General features: G+C 33.9%; 1 protein-coding gene across 2 annotated transcripts; it reads right to left on the reverse strand.

Annotated features, from left to right (window-relative positions):
• Positions 1-3,039: 3,039 nt before the first annotated feature.
• On the reverse strand, positions 3,040-10,363 carry LOC134243316 (COP9 signalosome complex subunit 1-like). Of its 2 annotated transcripts, none has more exons than XM_062725575.1 (14): positions 10,287-10,363; positions 7,853-7,942; positions 7,509-7,693; positions 7,201-7,362; positions 6,850-6,985; positions 6,559-6,636; positions 5,939-6,076; positions 5,561-5,655; positions 5,304-5,409; positions 5,058-5,138; positions 4,610-4,747; positions 4,320-4,406; positions 4,133-4,180; positions 3,040-3,629 (listed from the first exon to the last, which is right to left on the reverse strand). In XM_062725575.1, exons 1-14 carry the CDS (start codon positions 10,317-10,319, stop codon positions 3,555-3,557), a joined length of 1,452 nt encoding a protein of 483 aa, XP_062581559.1. In that variant the 5' UTR covers positions 10,320-10,363; the 3' UTR covers positions 3,040-3,554. The 2 variants fall into 2 exon arrangements, with proteins under 2 accessions (XP_062581559.1, XP_062581558.1); XM_062725574.1 differs by having other exon boundaries at positions 5,939-6,079.
• Between the last annotated feature and the right edge of the window lie 1,888 nt (positions 10,364-12,251).

The raw sequence follows: 12,251 nt of genomic DNA on the forward strand, positions 1-12,251 counted from the left end.
TGAAAAATTTGGGGATTTAGGCGAGTGTTAGTCCAGTACTTCTTCATGTCTAACATACAGTATATGTCCTTTTCAGATCAATACTTAAATCGGGAAACCATCACAAACAATTTTCAATTTGAAAATAATCGGTACAAGTAGTATCGAAGTAAAAAACCATTACATCCATTTGAATGCAAATTCACATACACTTTGACAAATATTATGGTTTTTTATTACATCCATTTGAATGCAAACTTTTTCACATACCAAACTTGGTACAAAGCATCTTGGGTAAAGGGGAATTTAAATTGTTTTTTGCTCAAGAAAAGAGAAAAATAGATAAAAAATTTTCAAGAACCACTAGCAAATTTGGAAGCATCCGAGTTCATTGTTCAAATCATCGGGGCCAAAAATCAATTAAACAAAGCAAAGTTCTATATAGAAATATATAGGAAAAATTTTTGAAAATCTTCTTCTCAAGAACCACTGGGCCAGAAAAGCTGAAACTTATGTAGAAGCATCCTGGTATAATGTAGATTCTAAATTGTGACCCCCGGGGGAAGGGCGGGGCCACAATGGGGAATCAAAGTTTTACATAGAAATATATAGGAAAAAAAATTTTGAAACGTAAAAATTAATCAAATCATGACCCCCGGGGGAAGGGCGGGGCCACCAAAATTTTACATAGAAATATATAGGAAAAATCTTTGAAAATCTTCTTCTCAAGAACCACTGGGCCAGAAAAGCTGAAACTTATGTAGAAGCATCCTGGTATAATGTAGATTCTAAATAAAATCAATGGGGAACAAAGTTTTATGTAGATATACATAGGAAAAATTCAAGAACCACTGGGCCAGAAAAAGTGAAGCTTATGTGGAAGCATTCTGGGATAGTGTAAATTCTAAATTGTAGGAATCATGACCCCCGGGGGAAGGATGGGGCCACAATGGGGTATCAAAGTTTTACATAGAAATATATAGGAAAAATGAAAATCTTCTTCTCAAGAACCACTGGGCCAGAAAAGCTGAAACTTATGTGGAAGCATGTCAATGAATAGATTTAAAACAAGGGTTCTATATAGAAATATATAGGAAAAATCTTTGAAAATCAAGAACCACTGTTTTTGGAAGCATTCTGGGGTAGTGATTTTATTGTAGGAATCATGACCCCCAGGGGAAGGGCGGGGCCATTATAGGGGAATCAAAGTTTTACTTAGAAATATATAGGAAAAATCTTTGAAAATCTTCTTCTCAGGAACCACTGGGCCAAAAAAGCTGAAACATATGTGCCCATGGAAGGATCATGGGGTAGTGTAGATTTCAAAATGTCTAAATTATGATCAGAGGGGTAGGGTGGGGTTGCATTATGTATAACAAGGGGGAAATCTGGTAAAGAACAGAATGGTCAAAGCTTCTCAGGTGAGCGATGTGGCCCATGGGCCTCTTGTCATTTCCCCAATCATTTCTCCTCCAGATGTCAATGAATTTTAACAAGGGGAGACGTTGTTTTTGTCGATTTTCTTCTTCTTCATCAAAATTTTGTCCAGACCGTAACATTGACCTGAAGACTTCAAACTTGAAACATAGATAGATGACCTTGGGACAAAGTGTACGCCACGAAAATTTTTGACCTTGATATATTTGTAAGCTCAAGGTCAAACTTTTACATCAAAATAGAGTTCAGTCTATAGCTTGAGTACCCTTTGATATTAGGGCTTCAAACTTGTAATATAGAAAGAAATTGAAACAAGATGCACTGCACCAGAACTTTGACCCCTTTCTTCAAGGTCGAATAGAGAAAAAAATTATTATTTGACCATAACTTGAGAACAAGTAAAGAAAACATTTAGACTGAATGCACTGCATCAAATTGACCTTGACCACTTTCTTCATTCAAGGTCAAATTATCAAAACAAGAACTGGCCATAAAACTTAGACAAGCTCACTTTTGATCTGTCTCACTTTTCCACTATTAATTCCTTTGGTAAAAGTGAGACTGAGATCAAAAGTGAGCTAGTCTTAGTTTTATGGCCCCAGGCCCACATCGTAACTTAAGTTCCTTTTGATTTAAAGACATAAAAGATGCACTGCCTTGTTATTTTTTTTAGCCCTGATTGTAAAATTGCACTTGTTATTGCTGGTAAAGAAGGGGAGACGTGTATTTTGCCAAAAAAAAACAATACCCACTAATTTGATCTGCAATTGCATTTGATAAACACATTCCACTTTCACTTTCACAAATTTTAATTTATCCTTATTTCTTTAGAATTAAGTATAATAAGAATAATGTATTAATGAATTATATTACATTCATAATCCAGATAATTAAGAGTAAAATTGTGTGAGAGCAAAACCCTCTCACTTAAGTATTGTCAGCCCTTTCTCAGTGTTGTGTAGTTGTGTACACACTTCACCTGTGTACAAATTGAATACACCCATGAATTGTAAACTGTATTTGTAAACAAGGCCCAAGCTCTGTCCATCTTCAAGTTTCACCAGGTGAGTTCAATTGTTAAACTCTGAGAAGAGACCAATGAGTACAGACTGACAATACTCAGGAGAGAGGATTTTGCTTTCTACATTTCTACTCTATAACTTCTGGATTATGGTTTTAATATTTTTCATCAATACAAAACAAAATTGCTACTTTAAAAGATTATGGATAAAGTTTAAATGTGTGACAAAGCAAGGATGTGTCTATAAAATAAGATATTTATTATATTTTGAAATCAATCAGAAAATTTGAGAAAATATTAACTTCAAATGTGTCTAAGCACCTTTAAAATATTGAATGTCAAGGCCTGAATTGATCACAAGTGCTCTTAAAGAAAACCATCAACAATTTAAACTTTAATTTGGTTTGGGTCATATGAATCCAAATTGGAGCCACACTTATGATCATTGGTCTGAAGTTTGTCTGAAATTAACCATGTACTTTGCGAGCTAAAATAAAAGTGTTTTTGACAATGTTTAAATTGGATAAGAAAGACCTCGTTGTGCAGGGAAATTAAAAATAAAATATAAATGTAACTTATTTCCCATCAAAACCCCCCAAAAATATCAATATTGACAGTTTACCAAAAGGAAACTGAACCTTTAATTAAAAAACTTGTACAATACAATGCATAACTTGGAATTGATTCATATAACCATGTATTACGTATTTTTATATGCTGTATATTTTGGTCATGTATTTTTCTATTTTAAGCACAAGTATTCAGAATCCAAAATCAAATGTTTGTATATTGAGTTTACAGAATCCCATATAATAAAACGAAAGTTTTGTGTCTTCACCACATAATAGCTTCATATCACAAAACATGATTTCATGTCATAAAACAAATTTGTTTGCTGATAATTAATAGCACTTCATGAATCAAAATGGAGCTTCTCTGAACACAGTCCTTAAATAACAAGCACTGATTGATCAATAACGAGGATGGCATTCTGGATTCCCGATGAGAATCGGATTGGATACAACACTACAGGCAGGCTTTGATGTCTATCATTGTCCCGCCCTATCTCCTCAGAGAGAGGTCTTTATCACAGAAATAGATGCCATTAGCTGTACGGTCAGTTCCGGGCTGAGGAAACTGTCCCTGGGGCGATGGACATCTCCCCTCCCTGACCTCCATCTCGGGGAGGACTCTGCAAAATATAAAACTTCTCATCAAACTAGGCTTAACCAAAGTAATACTGCACAAACCTGAGGTCAGAAAAGACAGTTTTCTCAACTTGCTGCTATTCAAAATAGTCTGCATTAGTTGGCAAAAAAAATATTCTAACACCTTTTTTATCCCAGCACTTGTATTTTGCTCATTTAAAATAAGACAGATAATAATTATATTTATCCTGCCTCTGATAAAAATATTGAAATTTCATTGGTTGAGAAGAATACTGTATTAACTATGTTATGCTGGCTAACCTCTGTAGACACTTTGAGGTGTAATAAAGGAATACATGGTGTCCTTGAATAAATGCATGTTTGGCTGATCTTAAGCCTTGCCCAATATGCATTTTTTCAAGGACCATGTATATTTCCGTATTGCCCCTCTAAGTGTCTACATAACTAATATCTTTTCTGATTCTGAACAGAATTAAATACTACAAAATGCTGATCACCATTTATAGTTAAAACTACTATCACTTACTTTTACATGGATTTGATTTCGTAGCATGGCAGATCTCAATATCAAAGCCTGTGAAATAAATATTTGTAAAGATTAATATTTTTATACATATGTACATTGCACATAAACATTTTTAAAAACATAAATACAACTTGGAACAACTTATCTGAATCTATCATTTTAAAGATTGTGCAAATGTAAAGTGTACCTTCGTGCGTCGCTGATACTCTTTGCCCATGGCAAATGACTTCTCAAATGTGGAGCTTCTCTGGTCTGTGTCTTTTGCATATAAAATCTAAAAACCAACACCAAGGTAATAATTACTAGGTCATGATATTAATTAACTTGAAATTGTTGACTTTTATTGTTTCAAAATTCACTTTATCACAAGTAATCACATTGTCCAAACAAGGACACACACAGATGAATTGTGCAAATAAATTATAATAATAATAACAAACTTATAATGAGGGCTTAAATATTAATTGGTTCCCTGACCTTGTTGTGGGAGTCGATTCGGGCGTTGATTTGTCCGTCCAGAATCAGCTGCATGATCTCGTCCTCCAGAGCCGGGACCGTTGTGTTAAACGCTTCAGCCATCTTCCTCATGTCAGCCGATAAATATGGACTAAAGTACTGAAATCAGCAAAACAGCAGCTGGTCACTACTTCTTAGGTGAATATATCACTTTTATTATAATGTATTTACTGTAGAACAAGGCTTCATACATTTGTGAATGTCAGTTCATAGACAAAGATTTGGCATGGAATTGGGTCTGAAGAAACATCAGAGGTTATTACAACATACAACTTAAAAGATGAAATTCTACATCCCAAGTAGATTAAACGTTATTTAAGCTATGAATTTTCTGTTAATGATGCATATAAAAGCATCTTTTCAGTGTAAGATGAAGGGTTAAGTACAAATTAAGAAGTAATCTACTCACCTGACATAATGCTCTATTTCTAATTTGTGTATACAGGACGTTAACATGTGGAGCTAAATACATATCCAGTAGTAGATTATCCTGTAAACAAAAAGGTCAGAGGTCAGGGGGAAATCCCAACTAGGAAACACATCAATTCCCAAAATATTTGACATTTCTTAAAAAAAGACATCATAATAATGCTTTTGAACATGCCTCATTTCTCAGAACAGATTCAATATAAATAAGAATAAAGTGAAGTCTTACCTTAATTTCTCCTAAAAGTTTCAAACAAGATGCATACTTTGATTCATAAAACTTGTGGATTATGTCTCGAAGCTGAGGTTCTAATTCTAGGAATAATTTAAAGGAGCTGAAAAGGAATGAAGAATATTGTAATGAAGCTTGAAGTAACATACATATATTGTGAAGTGTATTCGCTTCCATAACTTTTATCATTCACAAAAAGATTTCTCTGTACATTTACATAACATTTTTACATTAAGCTATTGATAAATCCCTACCTGCTAGATATAACATTTTTCTGTAGTTCTTGTCTATCAAATGATGCCAGAGCACAGAGAGCACCATAGGTAGCAACATTACAGGGGGATAACAGCTGAAACAGACAGAATTGTATGTAACCACAACACAAAATTATCAATATTTATATTTGTATACATGTATGTCAGTCACATTGTACTTTTTTGTAGGTTTTTAAATGAAAACTTTGTTTTATGACTGGATAAAATTTAATAGTCTTTGACTTAATTTACAATCAAAGAAGATAAATTGTACCTCTCAACTAAGTCAATGAAGATATATCAACTTTTATTTTACCCTTCTTCTGATTAATGTCAAAATAAATGATATAAACATCATAATTATCTACAATGCCTTACTTCTGGAAAGTCACAGTAGTCAAAGTTTGCTTGTAGGAAATATTTGGCAGCAGATTTGTATTTCTTTGTGGCTAGGTCAGCTAATCCTGCAGCACACTTTAACTTGGTCATCACAGTCTGTCCTGAATCCTTCCCATGCTGCTGAAAAAAGTACAGCGATCATCAGAAAGAAGCAGGGAATTTCACAGAATAAACTTCATTGTGAACTCAAACAGTATTACTGGGTAGTCTAATATATAACATTACTATTCCAGTGTGTTTGATATCAAGTGCATATGTAGTTCACAGTACTTTCTGATTCAGTAAAAGGTGGCAAGAGGCAATCTATGACCATTTAAATGATCGAATTTGTTGCCTCACATTTCATAATTGGCATCATAATTTACTAAAATAGGTCTAAAACAGCCTGTTCTAATGGGGTTTTTTTTCTTCTCTTCGCTTAAACATTCTATATGTAAGCACCTAAGTTCATACTAATTAAGATCATTCTGAATTTGCAGTGAATTTTTACAATCACCATTCATAGAAAATATCATATTTGGCACACTGTAACCAGCACAAAAGGTGCTTTACGATAAACATTTAAATACAAAGTATGAATGTGATGTAAGTATACAAACCTCTGTCATTTCTGGCGTACTTTCTGCTTTGTTGACGTAACTCTGGACATGTGACCAATTTTGTAAATATACACTAACCTGTTCAATTATAAAGTCTACTATAAAGTTACAGTACATTTTTAGCAATATACACGTAGGTGTTATCTTTTTCATTGAGAACTTCATGTATTTTTGTCCTAGATCATAAACAAGAAGTTCTACAACTGATTACTACACAGATCTGAAAGCATGGATACGTCTTTTTACAACTTATTACAAAATATCAGGAATCATCTTTTAATGAAGGACTACCTTTATGACATTAAGACACATGTTGACCACATGTTTAGGACTTGTACAGTAATCCCTTGCTCTAGAGTAGCACTTCAGTGCATTGCTTAGGTCTCCATAATCTAAGTAATGATCTCCCAGGTCATCATGGCCTCGTCTGCAAAGATATTCTTATGTTTAATCTTAGCTTTTAGCTTTGACTCTTGTTAATATTCCCAATAAATAGAAACTATGGCACATGAAATGTCATTATTTGAAAATTTATTACATGTTTATAAAGCTAGATATTTTCAAACACATATTATAAACTACCACTTTTTGTATCTTTGGCCAATTTCATACCTGAGAATCATGATTTGAAAATTGACTAACCTTATACTCTCTTTAATGGAGTTACTTTTATAGTTTTTTAGGTCTGTGTCCAGCTTTTCCAGTTTGAGGGCGGCTTTTTTTGATGTGGTCTCTATCCACTGTGTGTCTAGATTTGGAACGTTGTGAATGGCTCCTGCAACAGCATCAGGAAGGCTGGAGGACCTAAACACACAAACAAAAATAACTATGAACAAAACTCAGGAACACTGATATTCCTTGAAAATGCAAAACACATATAAGACAACAGTCACAACATATACTTAATTAAAAAACTTTTACAAACAATCATTCACAAAGAAAGTACTAACGACGTGACTGCCTCCTGAAGTTTACGATGGATCTGTTGATACAAACTTGTGTTGTAAGTGTTCATGACATATGCCAAAGCCATTCTTAGCGCCTCCACTCTAAGCATTGGACAGTGATCAGCAATAAATAAGAGTCTGTTCAATTTTGCTAAACCACTGTATTGGGCTGCATACTGTTCCAAGTCCTACAGAAAAAAACAGGTTGATATAATTAGAAAGATCACTTATTTACACTTATTGTGACTAAAGGATTAAATCATTTTCTTTATATTTTTACTTTTTGTTATTAATGAAGACTTCATTGACTTAGATATGTTCATGTTATTCTGAACGTATGAAGATACCAGTGTTGTGTTCTCCACCACATATCGATCCTCCTCCACATTGTCATTTTCTTCTGGTTGAGCATCAACCTGCATGGGCTCTATGCCAACCTTTAAATTAGTTAAAAATATTTTATTCATCAAAAATACAAATTTGTAACAAAGCTAGTGCAGCAAGCAGCCCATAGTGCTGCTCATCATTACGAGCTTTTAAAACAATGCCTGGGTGAATAGAAATTTCAAACTCTGCACATTAAACCAAATGATATTTTTCCACAGTTACCTGTGGACCCATAATCCTTTGAAAAATGCATCTTGTCGCAAACTACGTTCTAGCCCTCACCACAGTTAGAATGCCTCCCATATACTCACAATGTAACTTCCAAATACAGAATATCGCGAGTACCCGCAGTTATCTAACTTACTATCGCTCTTTTGCAGGGAAGTCAAGAAAGCTCTAAATCTCAAGATTTCCAGGGCACATGACATTGTTTACAGTTGGGACAATCGAATGATTTGAACAATTTTATGCCGAAAGTACAAAGTATTGCCAAGATTGAACTCCAAATAGCAGATTGTCAAATAAGGAAAGTTAAGAATATTTTATAAATTAACAGTTTTAAAATATGATGATTTTCAATGAAAATTCATTGAGAAGAGTCCGCTTAGATAACAAGAGATGTTTGTAAAACACTTATGCCCCCCTCCCCCCAAAACTAGAATTTTTCCAAGTCCAGAGGGGCATAACTCTGTCAAAAATGGTGCAATCATACCCAAAAAAGAACTTGGCCTAGATATTCATCTGATTAATCTGTATACTAAATTTCATTTCAGTATGTGCAACCTCTCTGAAGAAAATGAAAGGAAACTGCAGATAATTGGAATTTTTTAAAGTCCAAAGGGGCATAACTCTGTCAAAAATGGTGCAATCGTACCCAAAACAGAATTCGTCTGATTAATCTGTATACTAAATTTCATTTCAGTATGTGCAACCTCTGCAAAGAAAATGAACAGAAACTGCAAATAATTGGAATTTTTCTAAGTTCAAGGGGCATAAGTTGATAACTCTGTCAAAAATGGTGCGATCGTACCCAAAACAGAACTTCCAAAAGCACTAAATTTCATTTCAGTATGTGCAATTAAAGAAAGTGAACGGAAACTGCAAATAATTGGATTTTTTTTAAGTCCAAGGGGCATAACTCTGTCAAAAATAGCGCAATCAAACCCAAAACAGAACCTGACCTAGATATTGATTTGATATACCTGTATACCAAATTTCATTTCAGTATGTGCAACGGTTGTGAAGAAAATGAACGGAAACTTATTAATGGACCGACAGACCGACATACCGACCGACCGACCGACAGACAGCAGCAAAGCAATATGCCCTCCCTTCTTCGAAGGGGGGCATAAAAATATCGTTATAAATGTAACATTTTAGGATTAGCTCCTCTCAAAAATTGATTAGGCTGGTTCAGCAATTCTTTAGCAAGGTATTCCACCAGGATTTTAAACTTACCTGACTTATAAATTCTACAATGGTCGATCTTGCATTCTATTCAATAGCACATTTGCCCCTATCCAACAGACACTTCCTACCTCCATCGCAAAAGAGTTCTGCTAGGTAAAGTAATTGCGATATCAAGTATTAATTACAACAAATCTCTTTGAGGTTGCGTATGCCTTTAAAACCTAAAACATAATCCTACTAATTTTCTCAATGATTTTTTTCTCGCTTCAAATTTACACATCATGTGTAATTTGGAGTTTTCTTGATTGTTTGTACTTGTAGTAAATGCACTGAGTTCGAGTTATTGCCCAAGACACCCATGTTTATTTTGCAACATTGTGAATACACGGAAGGAATTCTATTATTAAATGTAAAATAGGACATTTGTCATTTTAACGATAAAACATTCTATCTAATAGCAGATTAAACATTTTGGATGGTCAGACTTCAATTTTGTAATGCAACATACATATGACGTCTTGTAAGATCAGTGTCTATACTTGCAAATGGCACGTGCAGTTTGGCGAGCCCAATCTAAATTTAAACTGAATAATTATCTGCACTCTTTCTCTAATGGTCTAACCACCGACAATGGGGAAAATGTTTATATATTTTGGAGGAAATTCGGGTGGCAATACTTATCGTCAGTGAATCACTATTTTTCACTTTCATATTAAATTATTACCGGTAGGAAAAGTCATGTTATATCTGTTACAATAAAATTCCCCAGTATCAGTATGTTTCTACCATTCAATTCTTACAAGAAAGTGATGAACAACATTTTATTCCGCCATCTTCGGCTTGTCAAATCTGAGAAAAAGTTTAAATGACAGCATCTTAAAGTCGCACATGCTTTTAAAATGCATCTATTACATAGCACATATATTGATTCGGTGATAATTTATTTTCTGCAATCGTCTGAATAGACATAAAACAGTGAATAACCTGTAAAAATCCTGGTTGAATCGGCAACGGCATTTTCCCCGGAACTGATAATCTTCAATAGAGAGCATGCGTAAAATTCTAATTTTAAAAGTTAAACCGAAATATTGTTCCGAAATAAAAATTGCACATGGGGGTGTTCTCAAAACCTCCTTTAATTCACTTTTGCCATACGGAGTAAAATTGACATGAATTTGCAAATTTTTTTAAAAGAAAAAAATGAACATATTCTTCACTACTTTATTAATTAGTAATAACCAAATAAGAATCAGTAAAGCATTTTCTCCTTTTGTTGTACATGGGTTTTTCATTTTCATTTAAAATATGACACAAAATTAGATTATTTAAATTCGCTGACAATTTTCTGCAAACTTTTTTTTTTGGATTTAGTGCTTTCAGAGAAACTAGAATATGTCAATTAAAATACAAGAAAGCTTCTTTATATGCATTTTTTAATTAAAATTGCACAGAACACGTATAAGCTTCACTATCATAATACTCAGTCATTTCAAAATGCCACTTCTATGCGTATGCTTATCGCCCATCAGGCTATTCTTGTAATTTACTAATATTAGAAGTTTAGAACGTGTACATTTTATATGGAAAGTTTTCTTCCCTCTACAGTCAAACAATGGAATATCTTGCCAGAATGTATTAGGCATAATAATACCCCAGGAATATGTTCATTGAAAGAGTCTTTTAAAATACTATTTTTGCAAAAAAGCAATGAACGTCTTCATTTTTGGAATTAGAAAATAATATGTTTTACGGTGTGACCGTTGGGGCGAGCGCAGTTCATTTACTATCATAAACCTACACATGTACTGTCTATCATTCAAGAAAAAGAAAGCAAAAAGAATAAAACAATAAAAAGACATCATTTCCCAAGCATCGGGATCGAGATTCCAAACTCCTCGGAAGTTTCCGACAAAATCGGAAATACCCGAACCGTTGAAGTGACGAAAGTATGACGTCAGATAAAAAGTTCTGTTGACTTAGGACGCAAACGCTAGTTTTATGGAAAAAAGATTGCATTAAATCGTTCTTTTCAAGTAAGTTGTTGCTATGTTTTAGCCACCATGTTGCTATGCACCGCAACATGTTTTCCGAGTTTCACGGAAGCAACCGACATAACTTCGTCAAAATTCGTAAGTTTCCGGTGACGTCATTTGTATCATTTCCGAAGGGCAAGGTGAAGGCCGGGGTTGTGGCATGGGGGTATTTTTTTGAATAAGGTAAGGCAAAATCATTTCGTTAAGATTTCGGTAAGAAACAATGTTCCTTTAATTTTTTTTACTATTTTTTATTTATTCGCGCAAAGGACATTGGGTAGTGCAGGAATTCTGGGAATATTGCACAGAGAAATTTGGCTGACGTATGTACAGATTTCAATCCGAATTTCCTCTGTTCATACACGTTAGTCTATTGAGCTCGCTTCGCGAGCGTCGCGACGCTCGCTGCGCTCGCTATAATCGAACACATTGTCCGATAAGGAATAATACTAGTAATTTGATGGCAGATTTATAAAATCAATGTTAAGCAGAAACTCCAATGTGTGAACATTGTACTAATTTTTTTTTGTTTGCTTGTCAAATATATATAATTTCAAGAGATATACTGACTTTTTCAGTCAATACATAATATTAAAATTGTGATAATTTCTCTGTGATTTGCTGTTAAATGGTATTCCTAATTTTGGACTTAACATTTATATTTGAAGCTGTGTGAATATTTCCAAACAGTTACTACTTTGTATTTTTGTCCATTTTTCTCAATAAATTTGCGTCTTTTTTCTTTAACCTTTTTCTTTTTTGTTTTCTTCTTTAGTACATCCAGGGACGTATATATACACAAACGTTTATAGGTTCCTCATATACCGGTACATCCTTCTTATTTTGTTTTTTAAATATTCTTTACATGTATTTTGTATTTACTTTGACTATGATGTGGGGAGAATGCTAAAATAGA

This window comes from Saccostrea cucullata, unplaced genomic scaffold (assembly GCF_032062105.1).
Source record: "Saccostrea cucullata isolate Sc308-1 unplaced genomic scaffold, CSIRO_AGI_Scuc_v1 ctg133, whole genome shotgun sequence".
Classification (NCBI taxonomy): domain Eukaryota; kingdom Metazoa; phylum Mollusca; class Bivalvia; order Ostreida; family Ostreidae; genus Saccostrea; species Saccostrea cuccullata.

Excerpts from the sequence above, each read along its gene's own strand:
- LOC134243316 (XM_062725574.1), bottom strand. The coding sequence starts at position 10,319 with ATGCCGTTGCCGATTCAACCAGGATTTTTACAG. Across the intron at positions 6,986-7,200 it reads TCCATTAAAGAGAGTATAAG|ACGAGGCCATGATGACCTGG; the intron begins GTTAGTCAATTT and ends ATATCTTTGCAG. Across the intron at positions 3,630-4,132 it reads GAAATCAAATCCATGTAAAA|AGTCCTCCCCGAGATGGAGG; the intron begins GTAAGTGATAGT and ends TATATTTTGCAG.